Source organism: Pelmatolapia mariae, linkage group LG6, assembly GCF_036321145.2.
Source record: "Pelmatolapia mariae isolate MD_Pm_ZW linkage group LG6, Pm_UMD_F_2, whole genome shotgun sequence".
NCBI lineage: Eukaryota > Metazoa > Chordata > Actinopteri > Cichliformes > Cichlidae > Pelmatolapia > Pelmatolapia mariae.
The window spans coordinates 21,510,603-21,536,820 of NC_086232.1; the positions used below are offsets into that span (position 1 = coordinate 21,510,603).

General features: G+C 40.0%; 1 protein-coding gene across 1 annotated transcript in view; it reads left to right on the top strand.

The window, feature by feature from the left end:
* fbxo41 (F-box protein 41) overlaps positions 1-26,218 on the top strand; it is a 68,274-nt gene that overhangs the window by 34,174 nt on the left and 7,882 nt on the right. The window contains exons 4-9 of the mRNA XM_063476179.1: positions 6,082-6,289; positions 11,869-11,942; positions 21,135-21,511; positions 24,625-24,863; positions 24,978-25,093; positions 26,005-26,157. Of these exons, the coding sequence (XP_063332249.1) occupies positions 6,082-6,289; positions 11,869-11,942; positions 21,135-21,511; positions 24,625-24,863; positions 24,978-25,093; positions 26,005-26,157 (1,167 nt within the window). The remainder of the gene's footprint in view (positions 1-6,081; positions 6,290-11,868; positions 11,943-21,134; positions 21,512-24,624; positions 24,864-24,977; positions 25,094-26,004; positions 26,158-26,218) is intronic.

A 26,218-nucleotide genomic window follows, 5' to 3' on the forward strand; every position in this document is an offset into this window, starting at 1 on the left:
ACGACACGCGAGCAGCTGTCCTTTGTTAAAGGAGAGAAAGCCTCGTCGTCTTTATCCAGGCCTTTTAGTCAATCATCTCTGCTCTTAAATATTAATAAAGCATAATTTTAAATTAATGGCCACAGATGATGACAGCTGTGACAGGAGGTTGACCAGTCACTGTAATGAACATTTAGACAAAACCCTTCAGCTGAACACGTCTTATTATCCATGTCTTTGCTAAGCTGAAGTGTTTACATTTGTTTTTGGAGTCGTTGCTTCTTAGTGCTTCATACAGTCACCAGCTGTCTGCTGTTTGGTGCTGAGCAGGTAGTGTCCAGATGGCTCTCAAATTTTCAGTTAAGTGCAAAATCAAATGCGCATGCATACATTTTTTATCTTGTGGGTGTTTGTGTGTAGTTTCAGAGATGTTGGCTGTGGAGACGTGTGCCTTTCTCTTGAATGAAATGGACGCAGATGCAACTTGCCCTGTGATTCTTGGAAAAATCGGCGGCGGTGTTCCAGTTCCTCCAAAACAAAAGTTCCTGATTCTTGTCTTAAAACATTTGGTTTCATAATACTAATACTTGTTTGAAGCCTGTTTACCTACACAGCTGCTTTAATTTCTTCATCAAGGGGCTGGAAACATTACTCTGAGGTTGTGTTCCATATTAACATGTTAGCATCTCACAGTTGCTGCAGATTTGTCGGCTGCACATCGATGATGTGAATCGCCTGTTCCACCACAAACCAAATTAGATCGAAAGCTGGTGACTGTGGAGTCCAGTACAGTGAACTCATCATGGTTAAGAAACCAGTCTGAGATTATTTGAGGTTTGTGACACGGCGCATTATTGTGCAGGAAGCAGCTATCAGTAGATGTGTACACTGTGGTCATGAAGGGATGAACATGGTCAGCAATGACACTCAGGTAGACTGTGGCATTTAAAGGATGCTCAGTTCTTTTGATATTTCCATCGAAAGTTAAAATAAAAAAATGTTGTAAATTGTTTTTATTTGTGACATGTGGACAAATCTTAGCAAACTGTTTTCCCACTGTTTGCAGTCTTTTTGTGAAGTAAGCTAACCATGAGCTTACCAATGTCAGAGAAACTTTCATCTTCTCAGTAAACTCTCAGCTGTTTTTTTGGTATTACAAGGTCTCAATTATTACTCAAAGTTATAGAAAATAGAAGTATAAAAATAAGAAGTATGCTGTGTTGTTGACTATGAACATCACTGAAAAGTGCATGAAGGGACAAAATTCTATGTCACCATTGGCTAACGTTCACCTGGAATAGCCTGAAAAGATGGCATTTCTTCTTTTCCAGGTAAACACCCAGGCACGTTTATCACCTTGAGGCATTTTTTCGGAGGTGTGAGTGAGTCACTGTGAGAGTGAGGTGTTGTGAATATGTCAGCGTGTGTAGAAAATTGGGATTGACAACAGGAAGCAGCTACATCCCATTTCCCTCCTCTCCTTAAACCTCCTGTGCTTTCTTCTGCCACATGACTGCAGCTTTCTGTTTGCTGTCTGTTCTTTTAGCTTCTGCAGTGTTATTTTTTTTTTTTCTCACAGTCATTGTGGCCCTTCCTTCCTCTTCAGCTTCAGCTCCCTATTTCTCGTCTCCTTGTCTGTCTTTCTTATTGGATTTAGATCTTACAAAAAACTGGCAGAAATATTTATTTTTCCTTTTCTTCCTTTCTGACCATCCTTTACCATCGATCGTGTTCTTTTGTTCTCTCGCCTGATTTCCTTCCTTCTTCGTTAGCATAAGACTGAGTAAAGCGTCTGTTAGGCTGTCAGGCAGCATTGGGGAAGGAAGGGAAAAGTGTTCCTGTGTGGCGTCCATCAGGGGGTTGGTGTATCCATCTCCTGATACAGCTGAATAATTAATTAAGACAAATTAAAGATGCATGAAAATTTAGATCCTGAATCACATGCGCCCTAATTTTGAGTGCATACTAACCAAGCTCAGTAATTCCTAGATTTTCTCAAATGGATATATGCTACTTTTCTGGAGGCTGGACTTAAAGTGATACTCAGTCGTTGTGTCCTCTGTTTATTAAACCGAATAATGAGAACAAAACGTCAGCTTCAGGTTTTCTAATGAGACATCTCATTACGTACAGATCTAATTATTAAATCAAAGTAAATAGTACTTGAAGTCATTAAACATAATGAGATGCATCGTTTAGTGTAGGATGATTTAATGATATAATCTGCAGAAGCTGTTTGCTTATTTACGTCATTATGACTTTAGGACTCCTCCATCCATCATTTACCATATGGTTTTTGAAGAGGGCAGTAGTCACCAGCCTTAAGAACTACAATCATTCACTGAAAATGGTTAATTTGACTGGAGACTGTTCTGTGTAAACCTTATTATCTATGAAAGCTCATCTTAGATTGCACAAAGAGGAGAGGAAACTACTCTTATCATTGGTTGTTCTGTCATTGTTTATCCCTTATTTTCCTTGAGGCGGAGCAATTTTATTTGTAAAGTGGATTTTACACAGAAAGACAATTAAGACCAGTCGTGAGCTATACAATCCATCCATTCTCTTCCGCTTATCCTTTTTCAGAGTCGCTGGGGGGCTGGAGCGCTGGCGAGAGGCAGGGTACACTCTGGACAGGTCGCCAGTCTGTTGCAGGGCTAACACATAGACACAGACAACCATTCACACTCACACCTATGGGCAATTTAGAGTTACCAATTAACCTATCCCCATTAACTGCATGTCTTTGGACTGTGGGAGGAAGCCAGAGTGCCCAGAGAGTACATGCAAACTCCACACAGAAAGGCCCCGGCCTGATGGTGCTAACCACCGTGTAGCACACAAGTGTGATATACGTCACACTAAAATTCACAAAATCTCTGTCAGTCCTAAATGATCAGGAGTTGAATCCAAACTTGACATACAGAATTCAGAATTCGTAGTCATCATGTGGGTCATGTACCCTTCAACTAGCATACAGAGTTGTTGGGGTGAAGGGAGAAAGACAGGAAAAAGACAAGCTGTGGAAACATAACATTAAAATTTGGATTTAAATTAGTGCTGTCAGCATTAATCTTGTTAAAATGATGTTAACGCCATAACCGCATTAACGTGGATCGCCCCTAACGCGTTAACGAGCTAACCACGCTAACGTGTTGAGGCCGCGTTAACTCACTAACGGAGATTTGCCACGTTAATGCAGTTATGGCGTTAACGTCATTTTAATGAGATTAACGGTGACAGCACTCATTTAAATATATCTAAAGACTTAAAGTCCTCTGGAGAATGTTGTTCTCTGCTGAACATTTTTTTCATCTTCATGTTGGCTAAAACCAGATCCTGGCATCTGTCTGTATGTTCAGTTTGTCCCCGGTCATAAAATCACCTAAATGGGTAGGGCTGGATTTTCCCCTTTTTCCTTTTGCAAAACTAAACATAATGAGATGCATCGTTGGGAATTAACAGTGTGGTGATGGTGAGATAAGACAGTTTACAACAAGACACACATGCTTCATGTTTTCTGTGTACATAAACACAAAGATTTTTATCTGGAGTAGTGTAGATAGTGTACAGTAGCAGGCCTCTTAATCAATGTACGCTCAACTTTATACAATTCGGTTAGTGAGCACTCGATAAAAATCATGCTATCTAATGTTGTGAGCAATTACTAAGTGACTCCGAGCCCTAATCACAGTTGATCACATTTCATCGTGGAGAGAAGCCGTTTGATTCTGACATCATTTCCAGACTTGCTGATTATTTACTCACTGATGTTAAAGCACATTTATTGCTGGCCTACAGTTTGCTACCTTGACTAATTTTGGAGACGTTTTTTTTATAATCTTTGCCTGAAGATAAGAAAAGTTATCTGTGCCAGGCTCGAAGCTATTTTTATCTCAGCTTGTCCCCATTTCAGGAAGTTGTGCGTGTTGTTGCTGTTTTGGATTCTGCATCGTATGATGGTTTAGCAACAGTGGATGTTTGACATTAATTTGACATGAAATAAGTGGCTTTGCTTGTTTCATGACCACAAATCCATTTAAACTGAAGCGACACGGACTATATGTCTCCATTCCAGGTCTGCAGGAATCCTCTGAACTTTTCTTTTGCTTCCTGAAGGTCAGATGACTTAATAAGCTCTCCTGTCTGACATTGTTTAGACGGTAAACACTGGGCTGTTTGTAAGGACGCAGTCAGAGACCAATAAAGGAAAAAGACCTACAGCTTTTGGAAGCTGTAGACATTTGGATTGACGAGCATTAAATATTACATTCACATATTTCTGTAGATTTGGAAATGAGTAAAAGACAGATTTTTAGTTTGTATCAGGCAACAAGGGAAAACTTTTCAAAAGACCAAAGGACTGTGGGTCCTAAATTGTGGAACTTACTCTCGTCCGACTTATGATGTGTTCAGACTTGCTTGTTGTTTAATACCATCTACTCAAGCTGTGTATTATTTTTCAGCTAAAAAGCTAAAGCTTTGTCTCTGCTGCCCACAATAAGTTACTGTGTTTTATTATTTCAAGCACATTGCAAGAGTCCAACCGTGTTTTTCTTAAGCTAATGCAGAGACACCGAGTCACGCTTACAGGATTAATCGATCAGATCAATCCTCTTCCAGAGAAATCTTGGCCACTGCGTTAACTTCAAAACTCGGCTGCACGTATTGGCAAGGACCAGAGAGGGAGGCCACATTACACCAATTGTAAGGTCTCTGCTGTTTTAAGGCTCCCAGTCACAAAGACATCGTTTAGTTATTGTGCTCCATGTTTATGTAGCAGTCTACCTGATGACCTTGTGGCTGCTGAGACTGTTGAGATTTTTAAAAGCAAACACAAGACTTTCCTTTTTATTGTATTTTACTTTCATTCATTTATTGATATATTTTCATTGCATTTTTTTTGTTTACTTGTTTATTCATCTTTTATTATCTTTATGTCCCTATTCAGCTCTAAGTCAGTAGGATCAGCTTCTCTCTCATCTGACTTACGGTACAGTTGAATAGTCCAGAAAAATTACCTCCTTTCTCTTTTCCAGTAGTATGGCATCAGTATGGCAACAGTATGAAGGATAGGTGAATCTGACTGTGTTTAAAAAAACGAATACAAATGGAACTACAGTGAAACCTAATCAAGTTCAAACTAACTTTGATGTAAGTAATTTAGGAACTGTGGGTTGGTGTCAAAAGTCAAATCATACCTGCAGTTTATGAATGCATGAAATACAAAAACACATTCATAACTAACATTGAATTAGCAGTTATGTTATTGTTTTTATGAATGGTTGGAATTGCTATGAATGACCTCTTTTACTTGGATAAAGGATGGTCCAGTGTGTCCTCTCCTAAAGGAGGTAATAAAGGAAGCACTAGAGCACCTTTCCTCAGTATCTAGAGCAGCTCTTATTATGGCTGCCACACAGATACTTCTGGGTCACTTCACTCTTAGAGACATTTAGGGTCGGTCTGAAACTGTCCATCGTTAGTTTTAGATAGGTTTACACTTGATGAGAAGCTTTTGTTCTGAAGCTTTTGCAGCTGGCTAACAAGTTGTCATTGATTTCAGTAAGCTGTCTTCTCTTCTACCGGTTCCTACTCCCCTCACACACATATGGTGCCAACAGAGGAAGCTATTACAGAAACTAGTGCAACTATAATTGAATGCAAAATGCATCTGAGACTATTAAACTGCCCTGGAATTAAGACCAAGGCTGTCTGGGTCACACGCTGTCCCTTGAAATGACAGGAATTTGCCCTGCTGTGTTTGCAGTGCAAGTATCCAGCTGCTCTCTCACCCTCTACTCTCTCTGCTTTTGTGGTTGTATTGTTTATTTATCTGTGTCATCAACCCTTGGTGTCTGTTTTCAGAAAAGGGCAGTACAGCTGGTGGATGTGTGAGAGAGGCTTTTGAAGGCAGAATCTGTACCCACATGCATTAATAAACTTGTGTACGCAAAAATGTCATCAGGACATGAATGTTTCTGAATGAAGGAGGTTTAGCAGATCTCTAATTTACCCCACAGCCCTCCAAATATCCTATTTTAAGAATCCTAGCTTCCAGCAAGAAGGAAAGGTTCACACTTCTTCCCCCTGTGCCCACAGGGAGGTCGCCCAGATTGACCAGTTCCTTCAGGAGACGGCGGCCCGTGAAGCCAACGCTAAGGTACGCTTGCAGCAGTTCATTGAGGAGCTTCTGGACCGAGCTGACCGAGCCGAAAAACAGCTGCAGATCATCAGCAGCTGTGGCACCACGCCGAACGGCAGCCTGGGACGCTGCAGCCTGCAGGCCTCGAAGGGCAACGGACGCCAGGTTAGGATCTTTGAATACACATTGCTGTAGGTTCACACTATGATACGTGTGATGTCAAAATAAAAAATATATATAATGCATATAATATATAACATATTTTCTGCCATACGTAACAACACCTGCTGTACAAATTGGTTTTTAAATATTTAACTGCTCCTTATCACACTGATGTTGTTGGTTGATTTTCCGATTAACTTTTTCTATGTAATTTTGTAGCACATTTTAACTGGCATATAATTTTAACTGGCAAAAGTAAGTAACATTCTTAGTTTTATTGCAAATAAGTAATGTTTCAATAACATTTAGTAGTGACTTTTTTCACTTCCAGAGACTCTTAAAGACTCCTTAAACTGCAGGAAACTCCACTTCCAGCATTCTGGCAGTCATTAACAGAGCAGCTTGTTGCTGATGAAAAGTACATAAGCATAGATTGTATTGATTTATGCCTCTGTAATGCACCACAGCTCGAACCGGTAATAGACTTCAAGATGCCTGAGACAGCAAGTCTACTGTGTTTTACTGAACTGAAGGGTAGTCGCTGCCTGTTTTTCACATATGAGTAGTTGAAATTAAATAAGATATAATTCTGGATTAGTGATGCACCAAATTCTGATATTTTTATTCGGAGCAGTTATTACCCCTTCTGTGAAAACATAAGAAACAAAACAAGACAAACCTCTGCCGGCACGTCACTCTCTGGGCAGTATTTACCTTTAAGGGAATAGTACTGCATTATATTTTAATAGTATTGTAAACTTTATGTAGGAGTAGATCATGGAAATAGTTATTGATTTGTAAATAACTGGACATGAACAACCTGTGCATAGTATATCTTATTATACTACAGTATATTTCTAGATAACTAGACAGCTCAGTCTCTTTCCTTTGGCAATACTCTCTTATAAATATCTAACACGTTTTACGGTCAGCTTGTAAGAAAGGCAGATGTGAAAATTAAAAAATGAATGAAATCAGAGGTCAAACGTGACGTGATATTTGGATGCAAGCTATGTTTAGTCATATTTAGAATCCCCATATTCTTTTCTCCCCGTTTTTTTTAAATCACTAAATAACATTGTTAAAAATCCTGCATCAGTCAGGCTCTAAAATAAATGAACAAAAATGAGTTCTTTATCACTCCTTCTGAAACAATTTAGCTAGTGCAAAATTCATGTGACACAACAGATAAAACTTAGCCACTGACATTGATAAATGTCACCACTTTGCTCGTATGTAAATATCAGTATACAGCATATGTTTGCAGTGCGTTACTGCAAAAATTAAAAATGGATTCACCTCATAGCAAGTTTGTTTGTGTTTCAGCTCAGATTTTAGGCTTTGGGTTTGTTAGTGGAACACGAGAGCGTGAAAGTGCATTGTGAACATTTGTTTGATGCCTTTTAAGTCATTTGGTATCGCCTTGTAGACTGTGCAGATGTTTTTATATCCAAACAATATAACCTTAAATAAAGTGAGTCCTAATATCGTTGTACAAGAGATTGTTTTTTATAGATTAGATTTTGTTAATATCCATGTGCTCTATATATGCAAGTGCATTTTATTAATATTGCACATTTATAACCAAAGTGCTTTAAATTAAAATAAAACGGATCAAACAAATTCCTTTCTTCAAAGATATGGGGGTAAGCCTAGCTGTATATATTGAACTGATAATATACAAAGCATTTTATTTTATACTCTATCAATGTGATCTTCCTTCATCAAGGGGTTATTACAGTAGGTATACAGTAGGTACAGTTTTACAGTTGTTACAGCATTCAGCATCAAAGCTGTTGGAACAGTGAAGCTGCGCAGCTCGGTACATCCTGATCAGAAAGTGTGCTCCCATGAAAGAGAAAACTGGAATGCAGCTCTTCATCTCCAGGCTCGGTACTTGAACCGTGCCTCTTTGCTCCTTTTGTTTTGCCGTATAACACAATGATTAAAAAAAGCTATAAAAGCACACAGAGTCTGTTCTTAATGTCACGTATTCAAATTACTGTACGACACTTATGGAAAAAAAAAAGGGGTCACCTGTTTCACAATGCACTAATGTGTATGCTGCCATGGAAACAGTTCTTGCTCTCGCTCAAGATTTCAGCATGATTTTTAATCAGATGTGATGTGGTGCAGAGCTGCCTGAGAGGAATCATGTCCTAAGATTACCGTCTCCGAGTGCACAGATGATGTCGGCGTCCTCGGGTTATCGCTTCATAGTCAGGTGACCAATTATAGACAAATCTTCAAAATAAAGTGTTTTACTAAGGAGTTGGGCCACTGTGGCCACATGTTTTCCAAGTGATATTCCATTATTGGATGTTATCTGACCAAAATTCTCCAGTAGCTCTTCACTTGGGTTGAGATCTGGCCGTAGCATATGATTCACCTCATTTTCATCCTCAAACCATCGAGCGAACCTTTCAGGGCATCAGGGCAGACAAAGGTGGTGATTCAGAAGAGTGAATGTATTGATTCAGAGTGATCCTTCTTTCTAAGGTCAGGGCTTTTAAAGTGTGGCTCTTGGTAACATTTTATGCAGCCCACGAGCATGATGAGGATAAGAATGCACTAATGTGCATTTCATTCATCCGAGTTCATGTCAGACTCTGACAGAACAGGAGAAAACAAGTATTTCTCTTCAAGTTCTTCTGCTGTAGTCATCATAGCTCACAAACCTTTCTAACACTGACAAATCCAGCAGGTATCAAGGAACACAACAGTCTCAGAAGAGGTTATAAAAACATTAACACCATAAACCACTAACAACTTACCAGGCAAAAAGCCTGCTACAGTCACACTGTAGGGAAAACACTGATTGGAGACTGTGCCATAATCACAATTATTGCAATAGTTGCAACGAACTTGCGATCTTGTTCCTTTTAAGACGGGGAACAGCAGTACTTGCAGTCAGTTTCCATTTTCAAAGTTATTTTTTTTGCAAGAGCCAGTCTGCAATCAGTTTGCGATTGATTGAGGTGAAGTTGGCATTGGCATAGAGTCTGTGTGTGGTTAATGGGCGATTAACTGTCATAAAATGGTAAAAATTGCAAGTCTGCTGTCATCTGTTGCAAATCTGTTGCAACAGATGACAGCAAGATGCACAGAAATTCACATTAACTGCTCGCATTTAGAGTTCACCCAGAGCCTCATACACACAGAAATTCCTGCTGAGATGGTGACATAGTTATTGCAGGATGGAGATTTAACTGCAAAATGAAATAGGAAATAAACAACCTCGATTTCACATAGGAACATAACCAGAATGTAACCAGTGTAGGCCCCTGTTACAAGGAGACATGCTGCAGATGTGTTGCGTTCATCAGTGCAGACTGACTCAGACTGATTGCAATGTGCCGGCAGTTTGAATTTGTTTATAAATTACATGGCAGTTGCTTGCAAACCAGTTGGTTATCCAATCTGTCTGAGAGTTCAGTCAGTCTGAGTTGGACTGTGATTGTTTGGAGAAAGGTTGCCTCCCATCAGGTGAAATTTGCAGTCGCCTCATGATGGAAACTGATTGATACTGTTGCACGTTTAAACACTTGGTGACCAGCTGGTAGCTGCAACTACTTGCAATCAGTTGCCGAATGCAAAACCACTGATATTTATACATTTATTTACTAGTTGTAAGGAGGTTGCCTTCCTTCTTGTACTTTAGTGTGACTAAGTACGAAATCCCTAAATCTGCACTAAGTTAAATGCTTTTGCCAGAGGTCCCTTCCTTCCTGTTAAAAGGGAGTTTTCATTCCCATTTTCGCCATGCGGTTGCTCATAAAAGGTTGTTTGACAGTTGGAGTTTCTCTGTATTATTGTAGGATCTTTAACTTGCAATATAAAGTATCTCAAAGTGATTGTTGTGATTTGAAATATTAGAGAACCACATGACCTGTGAATGACCTGAAACTACCTACATTTAGTCAGTTTCTTGTCTCCATGCTTGTGCACTGTAGGACTATGAATAATCAGCATGACAAGTACAAGTGTGGAGGCACTAACTGGTTGGCACCTTGTTATACTGTCAAGGGAAGCCCAGCGATTTCTCCACCTCTCTATATGGCCTGAGGAAGGTCGCCCTCATCTTCCTAGGAGACAGGTTTTAGAGTGACAGGGGTATTTTAGGACTGGTGGTGAGAGAAGGGATGGTTTATCTGCTCACTCTGTTGTTCTTTCCAGGCTGACTGTAATATAATTTTCACAGAGAATGAGAGGAATATACAGCAGCTTTAACGTGACTGTGATTCTTTATTGTGTTTTGGGTTTGTAACAGAGCAGAAGAGGTAGAAATAGACAAATGCTGATGTTTGGCTCGAATTTAAGTCCCAAATTGAGTTATACCTCCCGATGAATGCATTTGATTAAAACCATTTCTTGGAGATGTGCTCCTGCTCTGCCTTCACTGCAGTCTGTCCAGGAATGAAAGGCACGGATGATGCTCGCCTGTTTCCTCCACGGTCCATTTTCACTGGCAGTGGCCCACAAACAAGCTGTGTGAGTGAAACAGAGAAAAAGAGAGGGAGCAGAGAGGGAGGGAGACTGTCTGTGTTTGCGCACATTTTCCCTCTGTGGCACGTCGCCGGTTTGGTACACAGAGTTCCACCTGGCATGGCTTCACACACGCACACTTCAGTGCACATGCAGCTTTGAGCACGGCGTGAAAGAGCGACAAGGAAGATTTTGCCCTGGCAAACACAGAGTCAGATTGCACACTTACAAGCAAATACATTTTAAAAACCTGCTCTCAGAGCTGCAACCAAATATTTTAGATTGCAGGGTTCTCTCTGCAGTGAGTACAGTGGATGGATAGAAGTATTGATTGCTCAGTCAGTCAGGTCCATCCAGCATTTTGCTCTAGAAAAAGATATTTTGACTACTTTCCATCCATTTTCTTTGGGTTATCCAATTCAGGGCTGCAGGAGTTTGTGCCAGCTGTCGTGTGGCAAAAGGTGGGTTACACCTTGGACAGGTTACCAGTCTGTCGTGTGGCTAATACAGACAAAGGATCATGTTACACTCACACCTATTCACGACAATGATCCTGTTCAGATGCCTTGCTCGTGTGTACAGTACAAAAACATCTCAAATCAAGAAAATGAAATGTGATGAAAACACATCACTGAATCACACACAATTACCTTTAATCAGAAAACCACTTTTGTTAATCATTCTAGTCATGATTGTATTCTGTTTGACAAAAATCAGAAGTAACGGAGCCTGTTTGAGATACGTTTAGAAAACCTTCCCCAGATAACTGCAAAATAGGCTGCAGTTTCATTTTCTATGATTTCATTCCACTTCCAGTGGGATTTTTTTTAAGCAGGCTTCTGTACTCAATTTATTTTTGTAGCAGTTCTAATTTAGTGCGACAGCTGTTTGTTAGTAATACATACAGTATCTTGTCCTTCAATTAAATGTCTTGTTGTATTTTGTGTATTGGTAAAATATGTATGCTCGCATTTCTCTATCATAAAAAAAGATCAGCCTGTAAAATAATGTTTGAGAATGATGGGGAAACAGGACATTTTATTAATAACACGTTTGATCAGACTCTTTGTTTTCTTTGTGTTTCTCTCTCTCTCCAGAGAAACTCGAGCATCTCTGGGAGCACGAGGGGAATGTACCAAGTGTCAGAGCGACGTTCCTCTCCCAGCACAGGGTGGGTCAGCAACACACTGCTGTACATTCGACACATAGTGAGACCTCCCACCATGAGTTATCCATTCATAGTACCCTTGTACCATGGAGAGCTTTATGAAACAAATGTTGATGTTCATTGGAAACAGGATGCAAAAGCAGCATGCTGAGGCAGGCAATACTTCCAAAAAGAAAGCCTTCATTGTTTGAACCCCCGAATGTTACAATGTGTGACTGCTGGGGAAAAAACCCTAAAAAAACAGAGCAATGTGCACTTTCACTAAATGCATTTTCAATAACATACTGACCGCTCGGGTTCTGGTGGTTAATAATCGCTGGTGTTCTTCTACACAGTGTTACACACAGATGTCAAATGTCCAGATGTTTATTCTCTGTATAAATCCTGCGCTCCACCCGAGCCTTAATCCTGAGGACCACACAAACTTAAGAGTTTGACCTTTTATAAAAAACACATTTTTTTCCTTTCTCTCATTTATCTGATATGCCATGATTTTGGTTTAAATTAATGATACTTCTTATTTAGGATTTCTATGGCTGAAGTAAAATTCCCCACCATCCATTACTTATGACTCACAGCTGACCCGAACTAACAAATGATTTTATAATAATTCTAAAGGCTCGCAATACAGCAATAGATGTTACTCAGGTGGTGCATCACTATGAATTATTAGTTAAAATGATCTTCTCTGCTTTCAGAAAGGATGGTCCAGTGCACCCTCTGCTAAAAGAGCTAATAAAGGAATCAGTGGAGCTCCTTTCCTTTGTGTTTGGAAAATCTCAATGACTGCCACTTCCAGGTCACTTCACTCAGAAACCTTCCTAAATGAAAAATAAAAATTCAAACAGTCAAGTCAAGTAACCAGATAGATGCAAGGAAAAGTGATTTTCTGAAATAAAACAGGAAGTGGACAAAAACAGATGAAGACAAAGACGAGGAAATAGTGGAAAAATATAAACATTATAACAATAAAGAAAGGAAATCATTAACGTCACAATAGGAACCACAGCTCAGCAAATACTATACAAGACCCTAAAACCATGATAACAAATGTAGTCTCTCGTTTAATGGTACTTATACTGCTGAGTAAAATCACAGTGATCCATGCTTTTAATTGTCTTATTTAATTTGTTATAATTACTATTACATGTCTCGCACCAGATAATTAGGCAGCTCTGAAATGTGCATATTTTACGGTTGTTTTTGGGAGCGTTTTTTCGGTCTAGGTGGAGATTTTATAGTTGGCTTTTAAATGCTTTTAGTTCACTTCATCTTTTGTACCTGCTCAGAGCTTGTGTAGTGAAACACAATCTGTCAGTTACTTGGAAATGGATTCCCAGAGCTTTTAACAGCAGTCTGCTGTGCTTGCTGGTCCTCGCCTTTTGAGGTTCAACATTGTCAGTATTGTGTATAAATACTTCTATCCCCAGCAATTGTCATAATATTGTTTGAAAAAACAATAGTATGTTAATATTTTTGTGACTTCTTTTGTTTTTCTGTTTTTTGTTAATATATAAAAAATCAAAAGATTACTGTAATATATATATATATATATATATATATATATATTAGGGGTGCAACGATACACAAAATTCACGGTTCGGTTCGATACTTTGGTGTCACGGTTCGATATTTTTTCGATACAAAAAAATGTTCATGCTTTTTTAATTTGTCATTTATTAAAATTATAAATATATATTTTAACTCAAAAGTACAGTTTTTAAATTTAATGTTGCTGAAACGACAAAGTAATAAAAAAATAAATATCTCATGGAAAAATCCCTCATCTTTGGAAAAGAGAGTTCATTACAGAGAAATGGCTCTTTCCAAAATAAAAGCTATACTATACGCTTCTTCTGGGGTATACTCTCAGCAGCATATTAAACATATCAGGTCCCCATAAGGAGAATCATGTGCTAACAGCTGTCTAAATGACTCGGGTAAAGTTTGTAGCATGCGTGCTTGTTGTTTTTGTCTGCTTCCACTTGTCTTTGCACTAGGATGATGTCGGAGTAAATGTGCAGTCATATTCATTGTGTTCCCACTAGTGCTGTCAGCGTTAATCTGAAATGACATTAACGCCACAACAAGGCAAATCTCCGTTAACGAGCTACCGCGGATCGCCCCGTGCGTGGGGCTGGACAGCGTCAACACCTTAACGAGCTAACTGCGCTAACGCAGTAGTTCCCACCCATGTAATTGAGCATTGCGTGGCACATCCGACATACTGTTTTACTTTTGTCCATGATGCGCTTACCTTCAGGGTCATACTTCACATGAAGACCAAAATAGTTCCAAAGGCCAGATCTGAATGAGGGTGGGGGAGGTTCAATTTGCCATGTTGCAATGAGCTAAGCTTCTGTCTTGCTAGCTTGCGCTGCGCTCAGTGGATCTGCGCTCCACAGTGCAGCCTAGGCGGATAAGTCGAACGCAGATCTACTGAGCTCTCAACACAGACAGCATCGTCAGAAGAAAAGTTGATAAAATAAATTAAAAATTTTGTATTGTTCGATACACATGCGTACCGAACCGAAAGCACTGTATCGAACGGTTCAATATCGATACGAGTATCGTTGCACCCCTAATAAATAAATATATATATATATATATATATATATATATATATATATATATACACACACATATCTTATATTCACATGATACATAACATCAGGTTATAGACATGAAGGAGTCTACTTTAAAGCAAGGTCCACACAGTAACTCCTAAAATGGTACAAAGCTTTCTTTTAAAACAACAATTGTGTTCTTAAAATTTAGCAATTTAATTTAAAAAAAATTAAGCAAGATTTCTAAACATCTGTTTGGAACACTTTTCAAAAGTTAGTATTTGTTACCTTCTGTAGCCTCCGAGGCAGGCTAAAGACTGTAACTCATTTCAGTGTTCAAATTGGGGGTCATACACAAGTTCAAGAAGCTAACATTTGACAGGAGGGGCAGGCAAGAGACAGAGAAACTGTGGTCGAAAAACTAGCAGGATATCATACACAAGAGAATCACAAAGTCACAGAAAATACTGGACAGCTCTACAAAATGCTGAGACCGTTTGGCAGAGGACAGAAGGAAGGAGGGCTCTATAAATACTGGGTGACTAATTGGCGGGAAAATAGAAACAAAGAGAGGAACTAGTTAACAGCTCAGAGATTTCAAAGTAAAACAGGAAATGATTATATAGGTCATCAACTTTATATATTTTTTCCTTCTAACCAGAGCAAACAATCTGTAACAGATTTCATGGCAATTCATTTTTCAGTATTCCATGATATTGTTGTTTTTAAACTAAAGAGCTGATTTTTCAGGACTCACATTGCTTCTTTGTGTCTGCCACATTGGACGTTATACAACCACTGGTTGTTATGGAAACTGGTTGGGGAAATTGTTTGCAAAGAAGGTGCTAAATCCCAAACCTTGCTAGCATATTCCAATATAAACCTGTACTTTTTCACATTAGCCAAGCATCAGTACAGTTTGAGAAAGTGCAACGCAAGCTGGACATGTAGAAGGTTTGGCCTCAAAGTAAAAGTTGTGTCTCAGAGGTTTCAAATGGCGCAGCTTTTAAGTTGAAAGCAAATGGTCTCCATTTCTGGTTTGTGTCTTGCTTTTTATAATTACAGCTCAGAGAGGAGCCGACTGGTGTTTGTAGAAAAAGCCGACACATCCGTTCAAACAAGACTGCAGCAATGTGCTAGCAACTGAAGCAATCACCAAGAGGTTTTGGGGGAATATGTGTTTTTACCTGCTGGTTGCCATGGGGTCACTGACTGTAGGCCTCTGTGACTAGGACTTTAGCAATCATGTTCCCAGTCTCTGCCACCAACCTCCAGCAATGACACATAACAGGTTGGGAAATATTCAGTTTTCCGTGATGACTACTATTTACCAGATGGTGGCGGTGCAGTCTGTAGGCTTGTATGACTGGGGCCTTATTCACTGGCTCCTGTATTGTCAACACGATAGTCATATGTCCAGAATGGCCGAAAAGTTAATGTCATGTGGTCAGTGATCATGTGTTTGCAAAGCCTCAACTGAGCGAATGTGAATTTCTTTTTTTTAATATTGAGAGTAGACTGTTTAATCCAGAGTCCTAATGTGAAAATTTGTGAGCACAGTAGTCGCCAACTACTAATGAGAACATCAAATCTACAGTGTTGAAAACTGACTTAAAATTGAATCTATCCAAACCACATGTCACAGATGCTCTCAGTCAGTGGCAGCTCTGAGGCGCAGGTCAGACGTCTCACTACACGAGGTGTGACTGAAGTATTTCTGGGTCTCCACTGGAGATTTCAAACACATGGCGTGCCATCATGTACCGACCCAACTGTCATCCCCAGTTGGTGCGCGAATGTGTTCCCTTCTCTGACGTCACACAGAGCCTGTCAGGCCTTCCCCATTAAATAAGTGATGGCACGACACACGCACAGACGCCCGAGAACAACTGTGTGAGCCTTCTGCCTTCAGTTATTAATAGCTGTTTAAAGATAAAGATTGTATTCAGATGCCATTTTACAGGCAAAGTTACTCAATTTGCACAACTTCAAACTCCCATTAAAACTTATAATCAAGATTTACTAAACACACGCAATAAAAAGTTGGCAATCCAAAGTCACTGGTCACTGTTTTCTTTTAAGACTGTTTAAATAGACATTGCTGCACAAACATCAATTCAGAGTGAAAAAGAAAAGGACACCAATCATCAGTTTGCAAAAGTTTACACAAAACATTGTGAAACCTCATGAATGAACTTTCATGTATTTTGCTTCCTATTGCATAACAAGAACAACCTTGAAATTTTGGAAAAAATACACCCATCGATGTGACTCAGGTACATTTTATTTTCCTGAATTTCGCTGAAATGCCTTTAGGATGTTGCTGAATGTAATTCTGGATTTTGGGAAATGACTAGTGGACCTGCTGATGTGCTCGTTCTTGATCACAGCTGTCTGTGTTTCAACAGAAATATTACAGAAACAGTGGTCACTTTATTAGGTATATTGTTTAACTACACATTATCACATACTGTCAAAGTTCGGCTGTGTGGCAGGATGTAGGACCCAAACGCAGGACTCAAACATGGGAAGTTACCTGAAAATGGCAGCCATGACACATACCTAATCAACCGATCATACAGAAGCAACTCAGTGCATTAGGCATGTAGATATGGTGAAGACAGTCTCCTGAAGTTCAAACTAACCAGAAAAAAGGTGAATTAAGTGGCTTTGGGCATGACATCGTTGGTGCGAGACGGGCTGGTCTGAGTATTTCAGAAACTGCTCATCTGCCGTGTTTTTCCCACACAGCTATCTCTTGGGATTGCAGCTAATGGTTTGAGGGAAAATATCCAGTAAGCATCAGTTCTTGCCACTTCAGTTCAGTTAATGATGCCAGAGGTTAGAGGAGAATGGCCAGACTGCTTTGCTACAACCCATCTACTTTTAGATGCATCTCTGAATACACAACACTTATTGTGTATATGTATTGTGGTGAAGATGAAGTTACAGGATGAAGCATGAAGATCGGAAAGATGTTGGTTGGTCTGATGAGTGTTATTTGGATGGTAGGGTTTGAATGTAGTACAAACATTTAAAGCATGGATTTGTCCTTACCTGCATCAGTTTTTCAGGCAGCTGGTTTTGTGATAGTGTGCAGGATATTTTCTTGGCACACTTTGGGTTTCTTGAGGATGCATAAAAACAAACATGCTTACACTCTTTGTCAGCTTAGAAGTAAGAAACAGTGCCTGTGTTATTAGTAAAGGTCACCCCCACCCCATCAGGTTTGCTTGTTTGCAACCATAAATGGTGGCTGCTTTTGGGAGATTATGGGTCAATTTTGAAGTAAACTTGTCTAACACCTGTATTTGTCACAGAGCTTTCTCTGCACTGTCCAGGTCACTTGGTGAGGAAGGTTATCAGTGACCAGTTAGCCAGATCTAGTGTCAAGCTCTGTGCTTTGGGCACTGAGTTGTAAGCTTACTTGTATTTAACAGTCAACCAATTAGTAACGCTTTCACCGTATTCTCTTCTTAGCATCCTTCTGAGCTTTGCTTATTTGTCTGCTCTGCTCAGGAGCTAGAAATTCACTAGTGTTTTACCCTTGTACGAATCCTTGACCATCAGGAGTGTTTTGCCCTGTGTTAACCAGTCAGTCTGCTGAATGTCTGTCTCTGTGTTTTTGACATCTACTTCGAGGCCCACCAGACTCTTAGCATTGCTGTTGTGTTATGTCTTTTCACTTTTACTCAGTCTCAGCTCTGGCTGACTCATTCATGTGTCCTGTTGTCTCGATTTGGAGAAGGATACAGTATTCATACTCTTGGCTTCTGTCTCTCTGGGACTCACTGATAGATATCTTTTTGCACTTCTCTATCAACTTCTGTCTCTCTGGGCTTTCTTGAGAGACTTTAGTCTGGATAGTTCCTTCTCCTTGCAGTGGCATTAAAGAGCTCATTGGAGTCTGTGATACTGCTGGTAGCATTCATAGTGTTAACTGTGTTACCATGTACCAGTATCTCTACCAGTGGGACCACTGTCTGTCAGTGAGCTGGAGGAGTTGCAGCTAAGAGGTTGACTGTGTTTAGTCTTGCTGCAGTTTTCATCCTCAGTTTGCTGGACGCAGCTGTCACGACTGCTGGCGCAGTATTATGTAGCTCTTTACCACCATGTATGCAGAGTTCCCACTCTGTTATTTATCTATTATAACTGCTGTTTTTTGTATGTAGTGTCATCCAAGAAAACCTGTTATAACTGTACACTGTACAGATGTAACGGTGTCACGTTCTTGGTGCAAGTCTTCTCATATTGATTTACTTGTTAGTTATTTTTGTAAGATGAGACAGAAGGGAGCTGCTTGTTGAGCTGTTTATTATTTACTGTTTGATGCTATGTGGACTCTGAAATTACCAATTCTTACTCATAGTCTCTTATTTTATATATATATGTATATGTGTGTGTGTGTATATGTATGTATGTATATATATATATATATATATTCATTTCACATTATAGGTATTTATTGATTTTAATATTGGCAAAACATGAGTGCAGTCTGTCATGTTGATGATGTTGCAGCTTTACAAACAGCTCGTTAGACTGCAGTTTAGTCCAGGTTTGTCCCAGTTTTGTTGTTTAAACGATAAAGTGAGATCATCGTTTTAATTTTAGAGAATATAAATTGATGTTTGTGGCATTTTATGGATTTCTACTTTGGCGCATCCTGACTTGGAATTTCTGGTTAGTGCCATCTGCTGTATTACCTGTGATTCTCTTACACTTTTATTCCTAAAATGATGCATGGAGACGTTTTTGCTCTCCTTGTTATGCTGAGAAAAAGAAGCACTGAGATGGAAAAAAGAGAGAAAAAGAAAAATGTCCTACTTTTGAAAGGCTGATAACTGTAACTGCTTATTGCTTGAGGTAGCTGGGAGGTTATTTTAACCCTTAGATGCACACGTGGGGTCAAAAATGACCCCACAGGTTGTTTTTCTTCAAAATCTTTAAAATGCAAAGTTGTAATATATTCATATTCCAGGTATTCCTCATAAAATATGTTTGTAACATAATTTTTTCATTAATTAAAAAAAAATGCAGTTTTTGTATCACTACCCCACTCTTCCACAAGTGGGGTCAAAAATGACCCCAAGCAGTTCCTATGGAATCTTCTATGAAACTTTCATTCTTAGCAACTCTGACTGACCCACTTACACTTCTGATGGATCAAGAATTAATTTTTACACAGTAACATACATGATTTATAGTCAGGGCTGCACATAAGTGGCCCGCAGGTGTGCATTCGCTGTCAAAATAAAAGTGTTCCCTGAAAATCAGAGAATACACGCTTCTTTTGCGGTGGAGGAACACTAAAGTAATTGCTTACGGAGCTTGCTTCTTTGACATCTTTAAGAGTTCTGAACAAATGTCTGTCCTCCTCCAGAACATCTAATGTACGCAAACGAGCGTTCCAACTTCTTATCTGGTATGCGTCTTTTATTTTGACAGCGAATGCGCACCTGCGGACCAATTATGTGCAGCCCTGTTTATAGTTTCCTGTGCATTTCAAACATTGTCCTTTCTGATGTTTTTTTTGTTTAATATTTAAAGTAACATGGCTGCTATGAGGCCAGCTAGGATCCCTGTGGACCTTGCCCTACAAATGATCCAGGACGGATGGGATGATGCAAATTTGTTACACTTACATGCAAAGTTTAATATTATACAAAGATAACCTGAATGAATGCAAAATCATGTTTTTAGATTGTGATTTCATTTATTTAGGGAAATAAATGTTATCCAAGCCTACCTGTCTGAAAAAGTCATTGCTTTCTAAACCTAATAATTGGCTGTGCCATCTTTGGCAGCAAGAACTGCAATCAAGGGTTTGTGATAACTGGCAATGAGTCTTTCACACGGCTGTGGAGGAATTTTGGCCCACTCTTGTTTGCAGAATTGTTGTAATTCAGCCACAGTGGAGGATTTTTGCAAATGAGCGGCCTGTTTCAGGTCATACCAAACCATCTCAATCAGATTCAGTCCAAACTTCGACGAGGCTGCTCCAGAACCTGCTGGTATGTTTTGGATCATTATCCTGCTTCATATCCCAAGTGTTTCTTGAGCTTCAGGGTGTGACCTGATGGCCGGACATTTTGGTCAGTAGTGCACGGATGCCATTTTTGCCCAGCCTCTTTCTTATTGTTAAATCGTGAACTCTGACCTTAAGTGAGACAAGTGAGGACTGTACTTCTTTAGTTCTGGGTTCTTTACATTTGTCTGATGATCTGAAACATGTGTGACAAATGTGCAAAAAAACTAAGACTGAACTAACTTACTCCTTCAAATAGCTCCTGTAAAAAACAACCAAAAGACTCCCACAACTTGTCATATTTACGTTGCATTTCAAGTGTAAGCTTTTTAGGTAGGCATTGTTAGTTACTTTTGGACCAATTGGTCTCTAGCTTCATTTTTAACAGATTGGTTTGATAATTAGGTCTCTGCATGAAAGCCAGCAAAGCTATTTTCTATAATATCTGCTATATGTATGTGAATTATTATGTTTGTATTTGTTCAAAATTATTACCACAGTATGTCTTGTTATTAGATGTAAGATGGGTCATCTATATGTTAGACAATTCAATAAAAACAAACTCATGTAGATTACCCTCCCTTGTATTTTTTTCTGCAGAGCATCAGGGAGGATCAAGTCTGTCTCGCAAGGCTCTGGAGGTTACGACAGTGATAGTGTTGAGATGCATCCCATGGAGGACTGTCCTGAAGCTCAGTACTATCACATGCAGTGCCGGTTGAATGAGGGGGGTTACGAACGCTCACCTGGATGCGGCTCGAGAAACTGGGGTCTTCGTAAACAGGCTATCCAGAACTGGCAGCGGCGACCTTACAGGAACAGCACTGAAGGCGAGGAGGGAGACGTATCTGATGTGGGTTCCCGAACCACCGAGTCTGAAGTGGAGATGTGGGAGCAAGAGAGGAGGGCTGTGGCGGAAGTCCAGCAGTCTGCTGCGCCCTATTCTCACAGCAGAGCAGCATACCGCCCCAACGCCGGTAAGGGCTCTTTGGAAAGTTGTTAATGTAGACAGATGGGTAACAGATGGGCGTAGCCACGGTGACAGGTCACCCATCGATTTCTGAACTGCGGTTGTTGAAGCCAGAGTTGTTGGCTGTTTAGTATTGTGGCCATTCTCATCTTGTTTTTACCAGATGTGTTTTTTTCCAGAGTCAGATGTGACGGTGGAGGGCTGCTACTGGATCTGCCTAGCTAGCTTGTTTTCAAGCTGCATTGACAAACTTCTGGGTGCACAGATACATTTACCTGCTAATCGTTCTGAGTAACATATAAATAAGAAAAAAAAATAGTGTTTTGTTCATCAAAACTAGCACAGCCTTCTTGGATAGCCTCCAGTTTACTGTTATTTGATGCTGATCAGCGTCTCTAGCTGCCCTTGCAGACAGATGGCAGCCTAGCCTGTATCCACTTTCTGTTAACATATTAAATTCTGCTGTGAAGTTGGATAGATATTTTACATTAAAAGTCTAAGGGGATTAACTCACTGTAGGACCTGCATTTTTTAGTACTTTGTTGGCTTGATTTTCAGGTCCCAGATGTTGGTGCTTGTTTGTCGAGTGCAGGAAAATTAGTAGAAATCTCCATCCTGTAAATCCGACACTCCCTACAATTTAATATCTGGGAGCCAGGATTCAGAGTCGAGGTCTTGAAATGAGTCCCATAATAGAAGTGACAGATGTAGATCTGGGTCAGCTTGCTGTAATGTAATATTACAGGAGCTGCGTCAGTGGCCGAAGCTCGTTCTACAAACTGATTGGGGTTTATCGTTGAGGCCTTTTATCTGCTGCAGGTCTCGTATGCTATTCATGCAAGACAAGGAAAAAATCTACACCATCTGAGAAAACAAAGTTAAATAAATTGTGTTTAAATCAATAAATAACATGAAAATAGGTACAAATGATTAAAAATTCTAATATTGGACCACACATATGCTTATTGTGTTTGCGGTGCAGGTACACAGCTTCAGTTCAGTTGTGGTGTATCAGGGGTCATCAGGAAGATGGCTCCATCTGCAGTGTAGTGTTGGAGCTAAATGCAGCTTCTTTACGTTTGCTTCCGATAAACAAAATAAATGAAGCAACGAGGGACAAGATAAACGCACAAAGTTTAGGGTCTATAAATATTTCTAGCAGGCTCACAGGCTAATGTTATCCAACACAATTTAAAATCTCGAGTCCTTTTTAATGAGATGTTTTGCCAGCGTTACTGTTGTAGATGCTGAGAAAATCAAGTCAAACATTGCTGCAGGTGACTCTGCTGTTCTTCCTCTGTGTGCCTTTGTGCGTTGCGATATTTGTCTGTCATATTGTCTCAGTTCCTCCCCTCATATTAGGCTTTGTGCTCAGCCAAGCTAAGCAGCTAGTCTTTCCTGCACAACTGAAATCCACCACAGATTGTGCATTTCTCTCTTAACTTCTTGTAATGCCAAGATCTTTAAACTCACTGCTGTGGCCCCTCCATCTTTTCCACCTGCTGTTGGGATTTTAAATACCAGTTGGACTGGGGCGGTCTGCGAAGAAGCAAAACTGGGCCAAATCTCTGACGAATTCGTGTAAACTGCTATAACGGCCCCATTAACACAAAAGATTCCTCTCATCATGTTACTGGCATCCCTCTGCTCTGACGTAGTCCGTCTTATTGGGAGAGTCTCTGCCAGGTTGTGATGGAGGTTTATGTATCTACAAGCAAAGACAGAGTTGTTTTCCCAGCATGCAACACACAGTTTGGCTTCTTTTTTTCTTTTTTTTAGTTCACTTGGCAATCTTGAGCGTAGGTGGTGCGCGCGCGCGTGTGTGAAGGAGACAAAGAGAGAGAGTGAACGAGGAACAGTGAGAGTGTAAGCAATGGTTCGTAGCCCTGTTGGTTTCGAGCGGACGCCTTCCAAGGCCAAAGACGAAATGAGTCATCTTGGAGCAATCTCGCTAAGAGGAATGGACACATGATGTCAGCCGATAGATAAAAATCCACAGAATGAAAAGATGAGAAGGTGAAAAAAGAGCAATGTTAATTAGTGTCCTGCAGAAAGTTGGCGCCACCGTGTGACAGAATGTCTTTTTTCTTTTTTAAAGAGGATTTAAAGTACTTTGTAAGAGTCTCAACTCACCCATCATTTCTTTTACATTTTGCTAGAATTGAAATGTGCAAACATACATGGAAATACAGCATACAGGGCAAAAACACAGTGTGTGTAACTTTACTGACCTTGAAAGTCAGAGTTTAACCTGGCCGCCTTTATTTTTCAACACAGCCTGAACCTTCTTAGGTTCAGGCTGTGTTGAAATAGTGTTTAAAAAAATTAGGAATAGTTCTTCAGGCTTCTTAAAAGACATTCAAAGCGCTTCTTTGAAGGTGAAGTATTGTCAAAAACGAAAATGGTTCTTGTCTGTGTTCATAATTCCCTCGGTTTTGACAAAACCCCATGGTGTAAATGTAGCCTGAAACAAGATTTCTGACAATGCTTCAGTGAACTGTCAGCCCTTTGCTGGATTTCTTCCCTATATCTTAGGGACTTTCAGATACTGTTAATTGTTAATCTATGCTAAATAGTTATTTCCTCCACATATCCAGCTTCCTCATTATGTTTTGAAAGTACACCATATTCCAAGATGTTCCAAATTTTTGGCTAATAGATCTTTGGGAGTCACCTTGTTGTTGCAAAAATAATATTTGATGCTTGTCAAAGTGTAATCTTTGGTATTTTTCTTAGATTCAACTAAAGAAATGGGTGCTTTACTAAGTTGAAAACACAGCACGGTTCCTCCCTTGACTAGGGTGCTTTCGTATGCTTGACTGATTCATAGGTCAGTGCTAAGTGGTTTAACACACAAACCCCCCCAAACATTCCTCTGAAAATGGTCTGATACAACGACTGGACTTAAAAGAGTGAGTGAACAAGCAGATGTTTAGAAAGCTATTGAACTATTGTTTAAGACCACTTTCTTTAAAAAAAAGACAAAGTCTGGCTCCTTCAAAGCAAAATATAAAGAAATGAGTGTTGGCTCAAGATTTTTGCACAGTACTGTATTTGCACAATAATTTTGTTAATCTAGTACGATTAGGAACTGGGTTAAAGACTCTTCTATTCCCACAGGTCGGTCTGAAGGTGTCTACAGCAAGCCATGCAGACATGAAAAGAGTCCTTCCAAATCCAATGAGGTGATCAGTCCAGAGATCCTGAAGATACGTGCTGCCCTCTTTTGTATCTTCACCTACCTGGATACTAAGACCCTGCTGAGAGCTGCCGAGGTCTGCCGCAATTGGAAGTTTGTGGCCCGCCACCCAGCCGTGTGGACCAGAGTGCTGCTAGAGAACGCTCGCATTTCTTCCAAGGTGCTTAGTGAACATGAAGATATTGTGATATATGTAACAGTCAAAATAACCATGTGCTTACTGTTATTATTTAAGGTGTATTTTCTTATGTACATGTATTTTTTTTTTTCTCAGTTTCTTAGCACAATGTCTCAGTGGTGCACTCAGACGCACTCTCTGATCCTGCAAAACCTTAAACCAAGACAGCGGGGCAAGAAGGAAACCAAGGAGGATTACCTGAAAAGCACACGGTGAGGCACACATCCAACATATAGCTGCCAAAGACTGCATGTAAAATATGGTCACTCCCACCACAGTGTCTTCCACTGCTTTGTGGATTCGCGTTTTGATGTTGTTGCTAACTTAGTTTCACCTTCAGACAAGAAGGTGGAATGCTAAGCTATCAGCTAACGTCAGCAAGCTATGGACTGTATTAAAAGCTCTCAGAGACGCAGTGGAGAGGTGCAGCTGAATGACTTGAACTGTCCGTGGTAAAATAATTCAGAGCTTTAAATCTTAACTCAAAAATGGATGAGTTGTTAAAAAAATTCTTCAGCTACAAAAACCAAAAATCTGACTTTTAGAATGCTTATTTTTCACTGTTGGACAGTTTAACATGAGAGCTCATGGTGACAACCTCAAGCAGGCCATGTGATAAAAAGCCCTGGAGCTCGCTGCTTGACCGATAAGCTCAGTTCCTCTTTTCAAATCCCTGCCCAGTGGCTCATTCACACCTGTTACTGCAGTGTGTGTTGTTTTGGCTTCATTAAGCATTGCTGTGCAAACTGTCAAACTAAGTGACATACCAAATGACTCCTCAAAGAGTGATTGATAAGCGGAAGCTACCAGGAGAGGGATAATTGATGAATACTGACATTTTCGTGCTGCCTGATTATGCTCGGCATGTAAAAGATCAGTTATGATTTCCTGGAAGTAGAAAAGTAGATATTTGATATGAGTGGACGAGTGGAACGTGGAGTGAAGGAAACGAATTAGAGTTAAGTAGGTGCTCCCAGGTTACGCTGATACAACTTGGATATGCTGCAAATGTTAGTGGACCATTTTTTGTTATTTTCTATAAATGGTACTTTTGGAGTGTCAAAAGGCAAAAAAATCACTTTCTGTCTTTTTCTGTTGACCTTCCCTTAAATCTCTGTCTAAGTGGCTGTCTGGAGGAGGGTCTGGAGGCGTTGTTAAAGGCCACAGGAAGTAACCTGCTGATACTGAAGATTTCACACTGCCCCAACCTGCTGACTGATCGCTCCCTTTGGCTGGCCAGCTGCTACTGCCGAGCCCTTCAGGCTGTAACATACAGGTAGACTCTCACACTGACATCCAGGTCCTGTCTTTTGTGAAATAACGTACACTCAGACCGC